At 43.5% G+C, this 20,945-nt stretch overlaps 2 protein-coding genes across 2 annotated transcripts in view; one reads left to right on the forward strand and one right to left on the reverse strand.

Annotated features, from left to right (window-relative positions):
• Ttc29 (tetratricopeptide repeat domain 29) overlaps positions 1–20,945 on the forward strand; it is a 219,667-nt gene that overhangs the window by 177,978 nt on the left and 20,744 nt on the right. The window lies entirely within an intron of this gene.
• On the reverse strand, positions 9,153–10,569 carry LOC130863697 (probable mitochondrial glutathione transporter SLC25A39). Its single transcript, XM_057753907.1, is given in 2 exon segments — positions 9,153–10,220; positions 10,222–10,569. Coding segments are annotated over 2 exon segments (1,044 nt in total). The 5' UTR covers positions 10,470–10,569; the 3' UTR covers positions 9,153–9,424.

The raw sequence follows: 20,945 nt of genomic DNA on the forward strand, positions 1-20,945 counted from the left end.
AACCTGCTAAAACTCCTGGAAGCAGGAGAGTGACTGCTGAGCTTGGGAGCATAGCGATGGTTGAGGGTGATAGTAAAATGGACGTTTTTTTAAAGCTAGAAGAAAGAAATTTGAGTGCTTTCATTACAAACAAATGATACATGTTTGAGGAGGTAAATATGTTTACTCTAGCTTAATATTATACAATGTATACATGTATCAAAATATCATGAGGTACCTTGTATCTTTATGAAAATAAAAGCTGATGGAGGGACTGCACCACCAAGAGATTTGGGCATCAAAGTGAGAGACATTCCAACAACGTGTAAGTTTCCCCTAGTGAGTCCAGGGAGTAGCCAGAACTGAGAACCTCTTTCATTATAAGCCCGGAAACTATATCCTAGGCTCTTCCCCTAGTACCCTAACTGACTGAACCAATCAGCTAACTGTTCTAGATCTTCCTTTTAAATCCCCAATAGAGATACTGTATGTACCTTCTGCCTGCTCCAAAGGACCTGTAGCAAACAGAAACAAAAAGCTCTGAGAAGTATCGAACACAACCAAAAAATATTTCTGATGCACACAGCCACACATCCAATCCCTAAATTCATCATTCAAATGTTATCCTCGCCTGACTCTAAATGACATAAAACGTGTAGAGTCATTTTGTCCAGAAAGTCAGAAACCATGAAGACAGCCGAAGATGTGCAGGCGCCTTTGATTATTCCACTATCAGCAGAATAGTGTCAGAACTAACTCAGGTCCCATACACTGCTGTACACCGTTGATCTTCAGCCCAGTGTCACTCGGTGTCACTCGGAGAGTGACTGCATCTGGGCAGCCCATGAAGCTGTCCGACACGTTCATCCAGGCCTGTTAAGTCACAGTAGGAACAAGGCTTTCTTCCTGTTTTGTTCTTCTGTATCTTTGAATCTGCAGCTTTCTTCTGAGCCTGTGAAAAGGAGGCTCTTTGTCTCTGTTTTAATGTCTGAAAACCGTACTTGACCAGCGGCTGGCTCGCCGCCACTTTCCTACATCTTTTATAGAGAAGAAACTGGAGTCACATTCTACAGTTACTGGAGAAATCTGTATTTTAAGTACTAGAAATCTGGAAAAGATTTGGAAGCATGATTTAAAAGCTTGAGAGTTTCACTATTTTATCTGGATGAATCTAATTTTGTATTTAAGTAGGTGCCTACCTTAAAGGAAGCTAAGAATATGTGTTGCCACTGTAGCAGAGCTCACATGAGTTCACGTATCCAGAGCTCATTCTACCAGCCCTAACACTGGGCATCTTACTCAAAGCTCAGAGACCTTAGGACAATTCAGTCCTGAGAGAATACAGACTGGGAATGGAGGACAATGGTGGAAAGCAGCATTTTGTGACTGAAAGTTGGGCATAGTTAATAGGTTAATTTCTGTTTATTGAATAAGAGGGCCCAATGCTGATTGATATAGTAATTTCAGTGTTTGCTATGGCAAATATTTAGCTCATTATCAGTTTTAATAGCATTTTGCAGAACAAGCCTTTTCTTGACATCCAGAAAACACTATTAAATTCCCTGCATAGATACATTGTTATGACATGCAATAACTATTTGGATATAAAAGGGATTAATAATGTAAAAGGTGTTAACAAATTAGGGCCATCATTAAAAATAGACTTTGAACCATTTTGTAGCAAAATCAGATTGAGGTAATGCTCCACTCTTATGATAAAGAATTGCTGCATTAATCCTGCAAAGTGAACTTATTACTCCTATTCGTCTCCAAAACCCTGGAGCATTCAAACCAGGAAGAGGGAAATGATGACTACATTTTTTTCAGACACACCAGCTCAAATATTTCCATCACAATTTCAGAGCCCGGCCAGCCTCATTGTGTTTGGGGAGCAGGTTCGAAGCAGCATCTCTTCCCTTAATTCTGCTCTTAGCCTGTTGTCTAAAATTGAACTACATTTTATCCAACCATTCACAATAATAAATAGAGAATGGTACTTAAACTTGAACAACATCAGTATTGGTTACTCGATCTTGTTTCACATCTGGCATTTCACAGTGTAGCCCGTGAGTGTGTGGATGCTGGCGTCCCACACTGGTGACACCACTGAGAACTCCAGTTAATTCAGCCTCTGGGATGGTCGAATGTTGCCACCACTTCCCCTACTGTATATGATTTTAAAACCAAGCACTTTGAGATACAACACAATCCCACTGGAGGTGCTTCTGTGCCAACCCATCACCCCTCAGCTTGAATCTTGGCAATCAAACTCTCAGTTTTCTGTATTTTTGCTTTTTTAAAACATTTTGAAATGCTGTTAGATTCTCTGGAAACTGCAAACTCCTTGTACAATATATAAAGTGAAAAGAAAATGAAAATTGACATTAAAACTATGATGCCTATATGTTCATAAAACTATATTATCTTCAAACTGAAGTGGGCCCCAAGCACTGTCTTGTCCAACACTTCCATTTTATTTTTTGGTTTTTCGAGACAGGGTTTCTCTGTAGCTTTGGAGCCTGTTCTGGAACTAGCTCTTGTTGACCAGGCTGGCCTCGAACTCCCAGAGATCCGCCTGCCTCTGCCTCCCGAGTACTAGGATTAAAGGCATGCGCCACCAGCGCCTGGCGTAAACAACACTTCCATTTTAAAGGGAAAGAAACTGAGGCCTGGAAAAGCTTGCCTTCATCACACTTACCTGTGAATGGCAGGCAGTGCCTCTCCAGGGCTGCCTTCATGGTGTCAAACACCCAGGGTGAAATTCACGTGTTTCTCAATGTCCTCTCAGCAGAACAAATGGCTACTCCAGACCTTGGGTGCTGAATTATGTGTGCACCTTGAGAAAGCAGTCATTTTCCTGCTTATTACTACCCCTCATCCATGGAGTGTAGGTTAGGATCCTACCTCAGGTGTGCTGTGTGGATTAACTGAGATTTTACTGTATAAACTGCAACTCATTGTACAGGTGTGGGTTATGATGGAGAAGGATGTCTGCTTCCACTAAATTAAGGCATTTTAGTGTCTGAGAGGCGAATTATTAGTAAGCAGACATATTAACCCAGCCTGAAGCAATGGGACAAAGTGTTCAGTTTTCATTTGGGAAAGAAGAAAGGCAGAGAGATCTAGGCATTGCCAATCCGAACAGAATTATGAGGGACTCGAGGCAGTTGTCAAAGCAGGATGAGGAATGTGGAGGATGGGAGCTCCCCACGGCAGTGAGTGGGTGAAAGTTTCCCCCAGTGTTCCAGCCACAGGGGGACAGGACATAACTAAGACCAGTGGGGTCCGGGAGAGGCTCTGTGGGCAAAGGGCTTACTCTGCAAACATGAAGTCCTGAGTTCAGATCCCCAGAACCCCAATAAAAAAGCTTGGTGTGGTTCCACATGCTTGTGATCTTAGTGTGGAGAGATGGAGACAGAGGATCCCAATCAAAGGCTTATTGACCATCAGTCATTGGCCAGCGTCAAGGACAGCAAGAGGCACTGCTCAAAACGTAAGGTGGAGCAGGATATCAGCCTCTGGCCTCCACCCATGGGCACGCACACACACAAATACACACAGAGAGAACCATACCAAGGTTCACTGCTTCTAGACTAACTGATAGTCTCTGTTCTAGGGTCACGAGGGAACATCCCAAAGTGATGGCAGTATCTGTAGGTGACTGCTCCGGGTGATTCCTAGGGGGTCTGCAGAGGAGCTCTGTGATGGCGCATCCCTTACACAATGATGGCTCGCTGCCTGGCTGCTCGCTGACTGGCTGGCTGGCTCTGGGTTTGATTGGCAGCACAAGTTAGCCAGTGATTCTAAAGGAATTCCCACTGATCTCTTCCTTAATCACGTCCACATGTCTAGCTGTAAGGACACGAAGCTGCCCTCTGTCTGACTTCCTCCAAGCTCCCAATCCTTGTAAGATCTCTTCTAACCTAACTAGAAGCTTTAGTTTCCTTTAGAGTGAGAAAAAAAAGTTGCCATTTGTTACACCTTATGATTTCATGCATTTAACAATGATCCCACAAAATGTAACGCTGAGGTCTGTCCATCCACAAGGTCATTAACCCCAATTCAGAAAATCACTGCAGTGGGATTTAATAATTATGAGACTAATGGTTTTATCACAAAGCCTCATGAAAAAAAAATAGAGAGATTTAGGTTTTCTCTTTAATCTTTATCAGACAGGAAGTCTGTACAACAAACAGATCATTCCAGTCGTTTAGGGAAACTTACCCCTTCCCACCCCCTTGACAAAATGAAACTGCCCTTGCATACCTGTTAATGCCAGGGAGATGTTAGGGAATTAGAAAGCTTCTCTTTGGCAATATGGGTTGGTGTAGAAATAAAGAAGGGTGACCATAAAACAGCTTCAAGGAAGCGAGAGCTGGCCAGGCAGTTAAGAGCTCTATTGCTCCTGCAGAGGGCTAGGGTTGCATTTTCAGTCTCTATCAGGAGGCTCACAACTGCCAGTAAGTTCATCCCCAAGGAATCTATTACCCTCTTCTGGCCTCCAAAGACACCTACATATATCATACACACATGCAAATACACACGGGGGTAGGTGACTAAAAATTAAGTCTAAAGAAAAACAAAGAGGAGCCCCAGCTTGTATATAATGATCTGACCATATGCATGTCTACCTGTGTTCCTTATGCAACAGTAATCTTCTGTTTGAGGTTTGGCAACTGAGTGTGTCTGTAAGTTTACCGACAACGTTTTTAAATGCAAATATTTGCATGAAGATTTGACCACTGATACATTAGAATTCTTCTCTTCTTCCTTCCATTCCTCCTCCTTTCCTTCTTTCTTCTTCCTCTGCTTGCACTTAGCTGCCCAGGGATGTGCAAAGAGACTGACCTCTCTGGTCAAGACCTCTCTGGTCCTCAGATTCACTCTATCCCTAGGATTCTCACCTTGCCCTGAGGTCTCTGTGCACCCCAAGAATGCAGTTACCTGACCTGCATGAGGCCGTAAGCACTGAGCAGCAGAGCCCTCTAGAGGGCTGGCTCTCTGCACTGCAGTCCACATTGTTGACAGTTGATTTATGTCCTTTGCCCTCCTAGACCAAGCATCTTTTCCCGCACTGCCACCAAGTATCATCATCGTGGACAGCAGTAAATGTGGGTGCAGGCTTAGGTTACCCATCTTCTCAGATGCTCTTGGTTTAGGGTCACATGATATACATACCCAACTGGAAGTGCAAACTAGCAAGTATGTTGGCATGGGCAATACTAGAAGTATCTCATCAAGTCATGTACTTAGCTGCAGAAGATAAAAATTAGAGCTCTGTTCCCAAACTTATCCCATTCTTTAGTTGGACTAGTGTAGTGGAAAGTCATCTAACACATTTTGTTTATACATTTCCTTATGATTTCCTGTTTCTTTTAAAGAAATAATTATACATTTAAATTATTATTTGAATTTATTATAATTTACTTCTGTGAAACTGTGTTGTCAACTTTTCTTTCTTTGGTCATTTTGTTGCCTTTGTTTTGAGACAGGGTCTCACTACGTAGCCTTGACTGACCTGCAACTCGCTATATTGAACTCACAGAGATCCCCCTGCCTCTGCCTCCCAAGTGCTGGGATTAGAGGTGTGCACCGTACCTGGCTCTTTTCCTTTAGACAGGTCTTCGCTCTGCAACCCTGCTAGCCTGAAACATTTATGTACGTTGTCCTGGCTGGTCTTGGACTTGTGGGAGTCATCTGCTTCTGTCCCGGAGTGGTGGGATGAAAGGCCTGTGCCACCACATCTGGCTCTTCTTGTTTGTCTTGAGGGAACAATGTTCTAAATTTGTAAAATAGTTAAATAAAACCATTGAACTTTTAAATATATTAGCGTGCACATGCCTTTAAGGTGTATATGAGGCAGCCATAATCCCTGCACTTGGGAAGTTAAGGCAGGAGAAACTTGAGTTCAAATCCAGCCTGAGATTCATAGCAAGACTGTCTTGAAAAAATAATGGGCTATTGTTGCTCAGTGGTAGTGCATTTGCCTGGCATGCACAAGGTCCAGGAGTTAATTCATTAATCCCCAGAATTGCATAACACCAAAAAGCCAAAGCCCCCCCCATGTCTCTTTCTCTCTCTCTCTCTCTCTCTCTCTCTCTCAGAGCTTCATCCCCAATCTAAGACCAATACATTTTAAATAAACCCAAAATCCTTCCAAATTAATGATATTTTTGTTTTGATTTGGTTGTTTGTTTTTTTATTTTTATGTTGTTGTGATAGGATGTCAAAAGACCAGCTGAGGCTGGCCTCAACCTTACCAGGTAGCCAGGGATGACCTTCAACCCCTAATGTTCCTGCCCCTACCTCCAGACCATTGAAATCATCACATGCAGCTGTACTGTGTGTTTCAACTCGTTGCGGGATGAGATGGTACATCAGGTTTTGAGAAGGAGATTCCATCACATAAGAATGTGTAAGGAATGCTGATGTCAAAGTTAACATCTTGTCCGTGGAAGGTGAAGTCAATAAACTGGAAACTGACGATCTTTGAGAAAAGCAAAGAACAAACCCTGTCTGCACGCTTGCTGTCACTTTCTGCAGACAATAGGAAAAAACAGGTGCATTAGTGGTACCTCAGGACATGAGCATCTTGTTTGAACTGAATTTATTCAGCGCCTTCCTGCTCCTCAGCACAGTGTCTCCAAGCGTTACGGCTCAGCGTTGTTAAGAGCTTTTGTCTGGCAGCAATCCTTTTATTGTATTTTGATCATCTTTAGATAGAGTGTCAAGCCCAAGTGATGAAATAGGAGTAAACGACACCTATGTTTGAACATGATAAAAACAAAGCAGGAAAATGCTAGCTGACTAGGGAGGATGTACGCCCTAGCACACTGACTCTAAGGTGTTTTCCTTCAGGTTCGATTGTTCTTAGTGACGCACTTATAAACCAATTAAGCATAGAGCTGAAAGTCAGCAGCGCCCTAAGAAATACTGTTTATTGGGGTGACTGAGACTGTTCTCTGCCCCTCCCACTCAGACCACCACAGAGGTGCAGGCTGCATCTCTGTCTCTCTGAGTAGTCCCTTGAGGTTAGCTTAGAGCAGCATGCCTGTTTAGGAAGAAACTGTCAGCCCTCTGGGCTACAGGAATGTGCTGTTTTTAATAAGAATCTAGCACAAGACAGTGAATGCGGATTGGAGTCCGTTTTCCCCCTCTGTCACCCTTGAAATGGAACCAATCACAATGTGATTGAATACTTACTGCAAAACCTAGCTCCGAGTGTTAGAAATCACCAGGAATCTCTCATCAGGATGTTGTCACACTTTCAGAGTGTGTGCTGGCAGGTGCTTTAGGGGCCGTTTTCCTCTGCTCTGAGCTCTTGAAAGGCCAGTGGGTCACTTCATCGTAGCAGAAGGGCCACAAGGAGAGAACTAAGTTCAGCTGGACATGGCCGCTGTCTTCCCTGTGGCTTAGCAATAATCAGCCCCGATCATGAGTGGTACTTTTCTCTAGAGCAAAATTTAGCACTTCCATGGGCTCAGCCTATAAAAATCAAGACCCCATATGTGAACCTGGAATAGGTGAAGATGAAATCAGAGGCACTCTAACAAAGGCCATGGGTGTAAGTTGGGTGGTCACAGTGCCTGCTGTATGACTTCCCTTTCTTTTTTGTAACTTACTTTAGACGCTGACCAAGATAATCTGATGCTACTTCTATGTCTGTCTTCTTGCCCTGTGCTCTCTGCCTCGTTCATCTAGTCTCTGAATTAGATGATTTTAGGAGGTGAAAAGATGGCTTCGCTTGCTGCTCTTGTAAAGGACCCAACTTTGCTTCCCAGCACTTACATGGAAGGTCATACCCATCTATAACTCCAACTCTATGGGCTCTGGCACCCTCTTCTGGCCTCTACGGGCATCAGTAACACATACGGTGCAATGCATATATGCAGGTAAACACACACACACAAAATATCTTTTTTAAAAGATTAGATGTTTTTTTAAAATATGTGTCATTCAACTAAATCTATCTGAAGGGTATTAGACAATTACTCTTCCCTTTTCCCTATTCTAATGAAATAACAGAAGCTGGGGCCTATAACCCTCCATGGAATAAGCTAGACTTGGATCCAGTGTGCTAAAAATAAAAATGCCTTAATTTATTAAGGTCAAAACAGGAGAAAATAAAGGGACGGGGGAGGCTCAGGAAAATCTTCATCTGACAAAAGATGGTTTTGCCACTTTTAACACAACGAGGTCTAGGAGAACTCATCACTTACTTAGCGCGGGCATTGTTGAGGAGGGGACAGACATCAAAAGTGAAGAGCAAAAGCGAAGAGCCTCTCAGGCATACTAAAGTGAAAGTCACACAAATGAAACAAAAGCCGAGGGGAAGAACCGGTGTGCCTGGAGTCCTGAATCAACAACCAAGGAGGAGAGCCGAAGGCCAAAAATGCAAAGATGGACCACAACAGAACTCTGTGCCCAGGCAATGTGGCACAAGCCTCAATCACAAAAATCACCCGCTAAACAGTTAGAGCTCAAAGTAGAAACAGCACTTTGTTTTGGTTGTCCAACCTGATAACTGGTATAGATCATGAGCATAAGTTACGTTTGTGTGTCTGTGTATACAAGTATGTACATATGTGTATAAATATGTAACACATATGTAGTGCTGGTGATCACAGGGCCTTGTGCCGCCTAGGCAAGCTCACTGCCATCGAGCCATATCTGTGACCATAATGTGTGTGTGTGTGTGTTCTATGTTTTGAAAATGTATCAGAAATCAGAAAAACATGGCAAATTATTCTCCAATTGTATGCCTTGATACTAGACAAGACAAGCAAACTTTAAGTTTGTTGCCATTAGAAGGCAAATTTATCATCTGCATATTAACCTTGAATTCTTTCATGACTATTTTAATAGTTAAAACCTTTAACTGTCATAAGGTATATATGTGAAATGTGCCTTGTTCTTTAAAAGAAGTATGTGAATTAATGAACAGAAAAAAAAAGAAATTGAAAGTATATGTGCCGTAAATACAATAGGTGCCTTGCTGTTCTTGCTTTTGTTGGGAGGGGTGGGCTGATGAAAATACTTGACTCCAAGTCGTTCAGGCACACAGGTGAATTACTTCACAGTTTCTTGAAATCAAGATAGACTATACCACAAATTATGGAGTCACTGTTCTTGTAAACCCAAATTGGTTTTTTTTTTTTTTTTTTTTTGCACAGAAGGTCATCTTCTTTAGACAGGGGATAAACAAGGCTGCCTGGCCTGGAGAGCCTGATTACCCAGGGCCAAGCTACAACAAACATCAAGGAGATACAAGGAAAGGCGCAGCTGTCAGATTTGGTCTTGAACTTGGAGGTGGATGAACGCTGACTGTGGGAAGGGGACAGCAGGAGTCAAAATGTGGGGTAGCCTGGATGACTGGGTTGGGAGGGAAGGCACTTGGCTCAGTCTCCTGTCCCCACCCATGCAAGAGCTGGTTGTTCCTCGCCTTTCAGTGGCCCAGAGGCTGTTCCTGGTTGAGCCTCTGGAAAAAGCTTTTGCCGAACTTGTATGTGCTGATCATGATGGCACAGGAGGGAGCGGCCTTGATGATCCTTGGGAGGAAACCTGCAAAGAGTCCCCTGGTGCCCGATTCAGCTCGGATTCTCCGAAGCAAGAGCCAGGTGGAATCAACTCTTGGGGGCTTCACTCTCACGGCCTCCACTGCTCCCAGTGCAATCTGCCGCTGGGTCTTCACCACGTCGAAGGGTAGAGTGAGGGTGGCAGCCACCATTCCTGAGATGCCACCAGCCACAAAGCTGATGGCCACGGATGTCTGGTCCTTTGGTCTTAGCCCGCTCAGCCAGCTCTTCACCAGCTCGTAGTTGAACCAGTACAGAGCTGAGAAGGGCACATCTCGCAGGGCTGTGGGACCCCAGCCCAGCAACAGTGAGCGCCAGCCCCCCTGGGCCACCGAAGCTTGAACACAGGTAGCCAGTTCCCGGTATGACACGTGCTGAGCCTGTAGCTTGGTCCGCACAAGCTCCAAGGGGCTGATCACCGTCACAGTGCCCATGCGGGCAAGGGCACCAGCCACCATGGGTGCGTAGAGATCAGAGGTCAAGGACTGACCACATAGGAAAGCCTTGAGTTGGTCGTAGGCAGTGAAGTAGATGGCAGTAGCTGGCACAGTCATCACCAGGGTGGCTGGGAGGCCGCTCCACAGGGTCCTAGTGCCCTCATGCTTCACGATCTTCACAAAGGCATCCAAGGTGCCAGTGAAGCGGGTCGGATCCTGAAACCAGGTGGCCGTTGGGGCACAGGTACAGGGGCTCCAGGACACCGTTGCAGTAGAGGAGACACTTCCATTTGGTGTAAGAGAGACTCCAGAATCTGGAAGGAGGTGTCAATTCACTGGCTACTGAGGGCCTCTGAGACTGAAGGCGGACCTTCACCACATCCAGGGGTGTCATGAAGAGGGAGGTGACCACAGCCCCAGCTCCTGAGGCCACCATTTGCTGAAGGGGGCTAATGCCCCCAGGATCCTGATCTTCCATCTTGGAGGTTCAATCCTGGCTCTGAGCCGGTGCTTGCGCTGCGCCGCGCCAGGGGCCTGGCGGGCCCATAGCGGCTCCGGCTCCGCGGCCGGTGCAGGGTCCGCGCGCTCCCGGTGCAGGGTCCGCGCGCTCCCGCTTCGCTGTAAACCCAAATTGTATATTCAACACTTTTCCACCACATACTTTGCCTAGGGAGAGACCTCCCTCTCTGCTGTAACAGCAGAGGAAACCAAATCACGGTCAACAATGGTAGCAGTTTTTACAGACTACAGGCTTTTCTACCTGAGAGACACTGAGACCAGCAGAGGAAAAGAAAGAAGAAAAGAAAGGGGGAAAGAGGGAGGGAGGGAGGGAGGGAGGGAGGGAGGGAGGGAGGGAGGGAGGGAGGGAGGGAGGGAGGGAGGGACCAAACAGCGGCTGGGGAAATGGCTCAGAAGTTAAGAACACTGCCTGCTCTTCCAGAAGACCTGGTTCCATTCCCAGCTTCAACATGGCAGCTCTCCTGCTGCACAAGTCACCATTAAATTCATACGTCCCGGCCCTGGAACAGAAATTTGGTTACAAAGAATCTGCTGTATTAATGCTTGAGAAATGAATGGGGCCTGAGGATTCAAGATCAGCACTATTTGTTGAACAGTCAAAATCCTATAAAAGGAGGTTCTAAATATCCTCATGTAAGACACCCAAATGAAAGAAAGTTTAGCAGAAAATCAACCTGAATAGCAAAGAAAAGCAACAGCTATAACACACAGTCTGAAGTAAGCATCCTCCTGAAGGGGCACCTTCTGTCAGCCTTGCTTTCCCACCTGTAGGCTGACAGAGCACAGTGGAGAGCTAACACGGGAGACTTGCGTCTGCGCATCGGCATCGCTAAAGACCGTGGTGGTTTACAACATCCTGGGCACTTCACATCCATACAGCAGGAAGTGGGGCCCTGCACCAGGCGCATTTCTGTGTTTCCTCTCCTCCTCTGGAGAGGGATGAAGGAGAGCCTCTGCGAAGACCATGTTCATGCAGGGAAATCGTCACCTCTAGGGAGGTCGTCATCACTGGAAAGGCTTCATCCGAATTCTTAGCAGAGTTTTCCAGGTTCCTGAAGACAATCAGCTCTACTCAAATTAGGGACTCTGGTAAATCATCATTAACTAGCTAACTAACATAAGCCAGCAGGCAGCTTCAAGTGCAGAGATGCTTCTTGGTTATTTAAATTATGACTTTTACACCACGCTGAAGAATGACTCGGTAGAGGAGAGCAACAGAGACAAACTCTAAAAATAAATTCTGTTTAGAGACAGTGCAGAGTGGATATGTGCAGAGCCCACCTCCTAGCCATAGGCGTACAAGGCGGCTTTGCCCTCCCAACTCAGTACCCCACGGTGACATTGGTTCTCAGCTCCACACTGACACTACATGCAGTAGACCAGATGTTCTTGGGAAGCTCCGCGGATACATTTGCTCTAGAAAGATGGTCAATTGCTAAAGAATGGGGAGCGAGAGTTGTTTTCCATGCATGTGACATGAAAAGAGTCTCTGTCCTTCTGTTCTTTAATTGACCTACTCTAATTTGTGTAATTGAGGGTATTCCCTAGACCGTAAAACCTGATGAAGATACTCTGTAGCCAGCTACCATCTCAAGTAGTTAACAGCCTGCAGTTAGCTGTTGTACAAGACTGCTTTGACTTTTAAAAGGGCTTGTCCATAGACAATGTTTCTCTCTCTTTTTCTTATGTGTCTGGGTGATTTATCTGCATAGATGCCTGTCCATCATATGCATGCAATGCCATCAGAGGCCAGAAAACAGCATCTTGAATTACCCATGGTTGTGAGTCTCCATGTAGGTGTTGGGCCTAGAACCTGTGTCCTCTAGAGGAGCAACCAGCAATCTTAACCCCTGAGTCATTTCCCCAGCCTGTGGCTCCATGTCTTAATCCTATTAGGAAATGCAGTTATCCTTTCGTCCTGACGCTGCCTCCACAGGCAGTGAGTCTTTGCTTGGTCTAAGCACAGCCACTTTGTACAACATCATGGTGGACTCCAGATACAGCTTTATTCTGGTATTGGCCCATAGTATCCTTTGAACTTCACAGGTGATAGGGTTTCTCACACATAAAAATACCAGAATGGGCATCAAACCCTGACTAAATAAAGTCTTTTCTAAGGAAAGGCACAGGTTCTGACTCTGTTTAAACATGAGAGTTGAAATTCAGTCAACTACAATAAGCTGAGTCTGGAGATCACTGTTCCTTTTCAGATCAGAGGCCCTTTGGATGACAGCTCCCAAACGAAAACCCACTCCTGGGACAGTGGACATGGGGTTCTGGGTCATTCTTTGATCTATATTTCAACCCGTGATGTAAGACCTAAATTAAATTTTCAGTCATTCCCGAAAGATGGGGTGTTTACACTGAACTGTGAAATCAGAGAAGCAGGTAGTCCTGTCAACATTCACCTAACCCCTCCTTCTTCCAGGACTCGGGAATAGGGTGATGAACCCCCGGTACATGTTCACTACAGGAAAATTACCCAGAGCTAACTGATCAGCCAATACTTCCCTCTATCTGCATATTAAAAACAGAATCTCAGTTGTTTTAATTCTCAGAACTTAACATTCACCCTCAAAGTGCATAACTGCTTCACAAATACCAATACCTAACAGCATAGTGTTGAGCCCACTGGAAAATTAATCCCAAGTCTATTTAGCCTCTGTGACATCGTCCACATCTCCGATGCTTGAAACGAACCTCCCTTTTCGAGAATATTTAGTCCTGCATCCCGTTCTAGCCCTGCCTGGTTCTGAGAGGCAGGTACTGGCATTGCTGGCTCTTGTAGCCATAGCCTTTGATATCTTTTATTTTCCTTTAGGTTTGTAAAAATGTTGTGGCTACTGCTGTTCACCAATATTTTATTTATTAAATCTGTCCTCCCCTAGGGCTGGCACAGAGGATCTGCAAGCTGAAAGCTAGTCTGTAAACTACACTGCTCACTCTAGGAGACTGAACTTTCTCCAACATCAATCGCTGAGCTGGGAGTTTAGACAGAGGGAATTGGCTATGCATCCCAGCTGTAGTCCAGAAAGCAAAGTCTCTCTTTGCAAATGGCATTCTTTACATAACAGGAGGAATCCACTGTGAGCTGACAGTGTCCTATCTGAGGAAACTTCTAGCTGAAGGTAGAGGAGCACAGAATTCTGCTTCATGACTATTACCAAATTTAAATTAACATTTGAATAATGAGTCGTGCACACTGTAACTTCAAACACTATGAGTTTGCACACACACCACACTGTGGGCACTTGACTGTGCAGTGATTTACAACATGAGAAGCACTGTAGGAGAGGCAGAGCCGCAGTCTTCATGTATCAGAAGACCTGAAGCTTCCAACGCCATGAGGTTGCTCCTATCAGTGATGATACACGCAAGCTTCTTCCTGTGGAATATAAAACACAGTTACTGCCAATAGACCGACCCCCACACTCGACGCATTCACCCCTGAATGTGAACTTGGAGGAGAGTGATGTACTAGAGGCCTAGGAGTGGAGCCAAGCTCAATGCTTCCTTGTGCAATAAACCGAAAGCTGCACTGTATCCCATGCTTTGCTGCCTCTAATGCATGAAAGCGGGGAGATCACCAAGCAGCAGCAGCCCGGCTGTGCAGGCAATTTGCTTTTGAACTCTCCAAACCATCCAGCTCTAACTCAACCTGACACTGCTAATTTTGGCATTAGAGTTTGAAATGAAAATCAATATCTGTTTGGAGCTTGCAAACGGCATGGCTGAACCCTGGGTGGCATCTGGTTTGCCTCTTATTTTCAGTGATCTGTAAAGGAGGTGAAGGAAATTCTCCCTTTCAGAGCATTTGAAGCATTCGACTAAAACCTAAGTCTTCCCAAAATTAACTAGGCACTAATAGTAGAGTGTGGGGGGTGCCCTCACTCTCCTAACCGATGAGGACACGTTTTCAAAAGCTGCTTCTATTGTTTAAATTAAAATATAATTGTATCATCTCCTCCTTTCCTCCCACCAACTTTTCTCATGTCCCCCACCATGTGCCCTCTCAAATTCATAACTTTTTTTTAATTGTTATATTTTGTTTATAAATGCATAAATATATGAATACAACCTGCTCGGTCCATTTAGTGATGCTTTGACATATATGATTTCAGGGCTGACCACTTGGCATTGGCTCATTTCTTATTTACCTATAGTTCATTGTCTAGACTTGGGACCCCATGAGTTTTTCCCCTTTGGGGCAAGCAAGCATGTTGGTGTTGTACTTGTTCAGGTCTTGTTTAAGCAACCATACTGCCTGAGGTCTCATGGGTGAAGCATCCCTGTTATTTCTAGAAGACATAGTCTCTCATCATTTATGTTTTTAACTGTGTCCCTGGAAATATTTTCCACATGATATTTAGAGACACTGCCAGGAGCTGTCTGTGACTAACATCAGTGAAGGCTGAAGAGCCGATGTCTGAGGAGTAAGTTGTCCATGGGGTCCAGGGTAGAAGCTAGCTGAAGTTTTAGGCAAACTAGCTTCCCATTGTGATCCCTGTCATCTTAGTTGGTTTTATGTTTCCACTAAAATTTCTCGGGAAAGAGAAATGATCCCACTGAGTGAGAGCAGGCAGGGGGAACCTTGTCTAATACAACTGGTGTTTCCCTCTACTACCGTCAACAAGTTTATGTTAACGGGGGAAAAGAAGAGAAAAGGAAGGGGAAGAGGAAAAGAGAAAGGAAGGGAAGAAATAAGGAAAGGAGGGAAAACGGAGAAAGGAAGGATAATGAATATCCTTAGAAAAGATTTTTCAGTGTTTTGAAGTGTCATTCGCTTTGTTAGATGTATGCACTACACACTGATCTGTACCATCCCACCTCTAACAGGTTCAAGGAGTCACATGCCCCCAAAGTAGGCCAGGTTAACTCACCAGTAAGCCCCAGATAGCTCACCAACAAGCACTGGGAAGTGCCCAGATGTACACTCCCACACCTGGATTTTTACATAAATTCTGGGAATCAAACTCAAGCCCCTGAGTCTGTGTACCGGGCACTTTCCAGTCTGAGCGTCCCCTAGCAGCGCACCCTGTTTCTGAGTTCTGTGATTGCTCCATGTGCACACTCTGAGTGTCCCCTAGCAGCGCACCCTGTTTCTGAGTTCTGTGATTGCTCCATGTGCACACTCTGCTTTCTGGTGCCACAGAGAAATCCACCTGGTTGAGTTGCAGCAGCTTGTGTCCCAAGGAGTGCACCTGATCAGACTCTGACCTGCCAAGAGCAATGTGTTCACTTACACCCATATGCTAAAGGCTTCCCTGAACCCCTCACTGACTCCTCAGCCCGACAAAGGAAGGCCTTCATTTCTTAGAAGTTTCTAAAACATGCATGAAACACAATGTTGTTTCACTCAGAGAAGAAAAATATATTCCACTCAGCTAAATGCTCGGATGCCCTGAGGAGAGTTTGGAAAAGACAGAGAGAAGTGAAGAGAGAGAACTCTGTGGATGGAGAGCTCATTCAACAGATAAAGTAAATCAAAGTGACAACCGCTGAGTCCGGTGGCCTGGGTGCAGATCAGGACCCCAGCGTTTAGCAGCTGTGTCACAGGCTGTGATTTAACACTCAATATTGATTTGCCTCCTGTAGCTCCTTGTCTAGGGGAAGGGCCACGTGAAATTTTCCCAGTCCAAATTGGCATGTCAACTGGTGTTACTGTGGTGGTCTTGGCCAGACAACACTATTGTCCAGGGTTATTGGGAGCATTTTCCCAGACATTTCCAGGGCACACAATTTATCAACAGGCACCTGAACTTCTGACTCTTTGGTTCTCCCACTCACTCCTCTTCAGTTTTCTCTGTTTGGGGCTGAGTACCCCACATCTTGGTCAGTTGTGTCAGCTGTGGATCTCTTCAATAGTCTTCATCTGCTATAAAAAATGAACTCTAAAAGTTTTAAAGTAAGCAGAACTCTATTTAAGTAATAGATCTGATAATGTTTTAAATATACTTACTGAAGTCCCATTGCCATCTTTTCGAGGAGAATAGGTAGAAATGAACAAGCTCGTGCCTGCCACTATTTTATACAAGCTCTGACGTGCAATATTGGTTGAAGACATTTTTCATTCGTTTACGCTGTGGAACTTTTGTTCAATGATGTAAAGATGTGTTGCATTCTTTTATGTTGCATTACTTTAACTCTGTGAGGCTGTGTTGCTTTGCCTGAGTTCTAGACCAATGCCTGGTTCATCTAATAAGGAGCTGAGCAGCCAGTAACTAGGCAGAAGAGGGATAGGTGGGGCTGACAGGCAAAGAGAATAACTAGGAGAATTCTGGGAAGAGAGATGGAAGAGCGAGAGAAGGAGGACTCCAGGGGCCAGCACCCAGCTACACAGCCAGCGTCAAAGTAAGAAGTAAAGAAAGGGCCAGAGTGGGCCTGGAACAGTGAACTCCATGGGAGCAGGAGCAGATCCAGACCAGGGACATTTACGGAAGCAGGACTGGGCCAACAACCTACCCCAGAACAGGCCTGAGACAGCAAACTCCACACACAAGCAGGTACAGAGGAACAACTGCTGAGTGAGTGGGCCAGAGCCAGAGACCACTGCAGGTCTGGCCGTGAATCTGGGACTTTCAAGGGACTAGACTTTCAAGGGATTCCCGCAGGTTTGGGCATGGGTCTGGGACCTCTGAGAGAGTAGGCCTGAGCCAGGTCCTCTGCAGGTCCAGGCACACCTGAGTTTGGGACTTCCGAGGGAGAAGATCAGAGCCAGAGACCTTTGCAGGAACAACACCAAGCCAGGGACCTCCACAGGTGCAGACCCAGACCAGGGACATTTATAGAAACAGATCTGAGCTGGCAACCTAAACCAGAGCAGGCTTGAGACAGCAAACTCCATGGGAGCAGAGCAAACCCCGAAAGTGTTGAGCGACCTCTAGGAAAACAGGGGGAACCAACAGGGTAACCAGATACGGTACACTGACTGTACCATGAGGAACAACCGTCTGAGTCTTGGATCCAGTGACACCTAGAAGTTTAATCACCAGAGTCACAGACAGCCCCAACCACACCAATTAGAGGAAAAAAATAGTAGACAAGGTAAGAACACATGCAACACCACAAAGAGCAACATGACACCAGTAAAATCTAGAGACCTTACAACTGCAAGACTTGAACCAAATATAATTGAAGCAGAAGAAAATGACCTAAAAAAATAACTTCAGGAGAATGTTTAAGATTCTTTTATTAAAAATATATATATATATATATATATTTAAAAAAATATAAATTCCCTCAAAGAAATGGTGGAAAACACAAACAAAAAATTGGAAGACATCAGCAAATCCCTTAAATAAAACCAAGAAAAAGCAATCAAACATATGAAAGAAATTATTCAAGACTTGAAAACTGAAATAGAGACAATAAAGAAAACACAAGCCATGGGAATTTTAAGGAAACAGAAATCATGAAAAATGATCAGGAACCACAAATGCAAAATGAAGAGCAGAATACAAGAAATAAAAGAGAGAATCTCAAGCGCTAAAGATATAATAGAGGAGAGCCGGGTGGTGGTGGCGCATGCCTTTAATCCTGCACTTGGGAGGCAGAGGCAGGTGAATCTCTGTGAGTTCGAGACCAGCCTCATCTACAAGAGCTAGTTCCAGGACAGGCTCCAAAACCACAGAGAAACCCTGTCTCGAAAAACCAAAAAAAAAAAAAAAACAATAGAGGAAATATACTCATCAGTCAAAGAAAACATTAAATCTAGAAAAGCTTAACCCAAAATATCCAGGAAATATGGGACACCATGAAAAAAACAAACCTAAAAATAATAGGTATAGAAGAAGGAGAAGTTCAACTCAAAAGCACAGAAAATATATTTAACAAAATCATAGTGGAAAACTTTCCCAACCTAAAGAAAGATATGCCTATGAAGATACAAGAAACTTACAGAACACCAAATAGACTGGTTTAAAAAAAAAACCCTTGCCACATAATAATCAAAACACTAAACATACAAAATAAAGAAAGAATATTAAGAGCTGCAAAGGAAAAAGGCCAAGTAACATATAAAAGCAGACCTATCAGAACTACACCTGACTTCTCATTGGATACAATGAAAGCCAGAAGGTCATGGTCAAGCATTATGCAGACATAAAGATACCATGGATGCCAGCCCAGAATACTATAACCAGCAAAACATTCAATCACCATAGAAGGACAAAACAAGATATTCCACGTCAAAACCAGATTTAACCAATAACTAGCCACAAACCCAGCCCTACACAAAGTACTAGAGGAAAAACTCCAACTCAAGGAAGTTGGCTACATTAATAAAAACACAGACAGTCGATGATCTCACAGCAGCAAATCCCAAAGAAGGGAAAAATATATAAATTAACATCACCAACAATGAAAACTAGATTAATGGGGGTAACAATCACTGATCATTAATATCCCTTAATATAAATGGACTCAACTCACAGGCTAGCAGATTGGATACAAAAACAGAATCCATCTTTCTGCTGCATACAAGAAATATACCTCAACCTCAAAGACAGACATTGCCTCAAAGTAAAGCCCTGGAAAAAAATTCCAATCAAAGGGACCTAAGAAACAGGCTGGTATAGCTATCCTAATATCTAACAAAATAGACTTCAAACTAAAATCAATCAAAAGAGACAAAGAAGGTCATTTCATATTAGTCACAGGAAAACTCCATCAAGAGGAAATCTCAATACTGAACAACTATGCCCCAAATACAAGGGCATGCTCATATGTAAATAAAAATTGACAGAGATATAAGGGAACTAACAGATGTTATAACTCAAATGGACTTAACACACATCTATAGAATATTCCATCCAAACATAAAAGAATATACCTTCTTCTCAGCACCTCATGGAACCTTCTCAAAAATTGATCACATACTCAGTAACAAAACAAACCTCAACAAATACAAAAAAATTGGAATAACCCAATGTACCTTATCAGATTACCATGGCTTAAAACTAGAACTGAACAGCAATACTAATTCCAGAAAGGCCACAAATGTGTGGAAATTAATTAATGCTTACTGAATCATCAATGGGTCAAGGAATAAAAAAAGGGAGAAATTAAAGACTTTCTAAAATTTAATGAAAATGACCACACAACATACCCAAATTTATGGGACACAATGAAAATAGTGGTAAGAGGAAAGTTCATAGCACTAAATGCTTACATAAAGAAAAATCCCACACTAGTGAATTAACAGAACATTTGAAAACTTTAGAACAAAAAGAAGCAAACTCACCCAAAAGAACTAGATGACCGGAAATAATCAAATTGAGAGCTGAAATCAACAATATAGAAACAAAGAAAACAACACAAAGAATCAATGAGACAAAGAGTTGATTCTTCGAGAAAATAGACAAACCTTTATCCAAACTAACCAAAAGGCAGAGAGAGAATATCCAAATTAACAAAATCAGCAATGAAAAGGGGGACATAACAACAGACACGGAGAAAATACAGAGAATCATCAGGTCATATTTTGAAAACCTGTACTCCATAAAACTGGAAAACTTAAAGGAAATGAACAACTTTCTGGGTAATTATCACTTACCAAAATTAAATCAAGACCAGATAAGAAAATTAAACAGACCTATAACTGCTGAAGAAATAGAAACAGTCATCAAAAGGCTCCCAACCAAAAAAGCCCAGGATAAAATGGATTTAGCTCAAAATTCTACAAGATTTCCATGATATCCAAAACACATAAAGATATTACTAAGAAAGAGAATTATAGACCAGTCTCACTCATGAAGATTGATGCAAAAATAATAAAATACCGACAACTCGAATCCAAGAATACACACATCAGAACCATCATCCACCATGATCAAGTCGACTTCATTCCAGAGATGCAAGGATGGTTCAACATAAGAAAATCTGTCAACATAGTCCACCATAAACAAATTGAAAAATAAAATCCACATAATCATCTCCTTAGATGCTGAAAAAGCTTTCAACAAAATACAACATCTCTTCATGATAAATGTCTTGGAGAGAGCAGAGATATAAGGAACATAACTAAACATAATGAAGGCAATATACAACAAGCCAATACCAACATCAAACTAATTGGAGAAAAACTCACAGAGATTCCACTGAAATCAGGAACAAGACAAGGTTGTCCACTCTCTCCATATCTATTCAATATAATTCTTGAGGTCCTAACTAGAGCAATAAGACACCAAAAGGAAGCCGGGCGGTGGTGGCGCACGCCTTTAATCCCAGCACTCGGGAGGCAGAGGCAGGCGGATCTCTGTGAATTGGAGGTCAGCTTGGTCTACAAGAGCTAGCTCGAGGATGGGAATCAAAAAGCTACCGAGAAACCCTCTCTCAAAAAAAAAAAGACACCAAAGGGAGATCAAGGGGATACAAATTGGAAAAGAAGAAGTCAAACTCTCACTATTTGCTTATGATATGATAGTTTACATAAGTG

The sequence above is a fragment of the Chionomys nivalis genome, chromosome 21 (assembly GCF_950005125.1).
Source record: "Chionomys nivalis chromosome 21, mChiNiv1.1, whole genome shotgun sequence".
NCBI lineage: Eukaryota > Metazoa > Chordata > Mammalia > Rodentia > Cricetidae > Chionomys > Chionomys nivalis.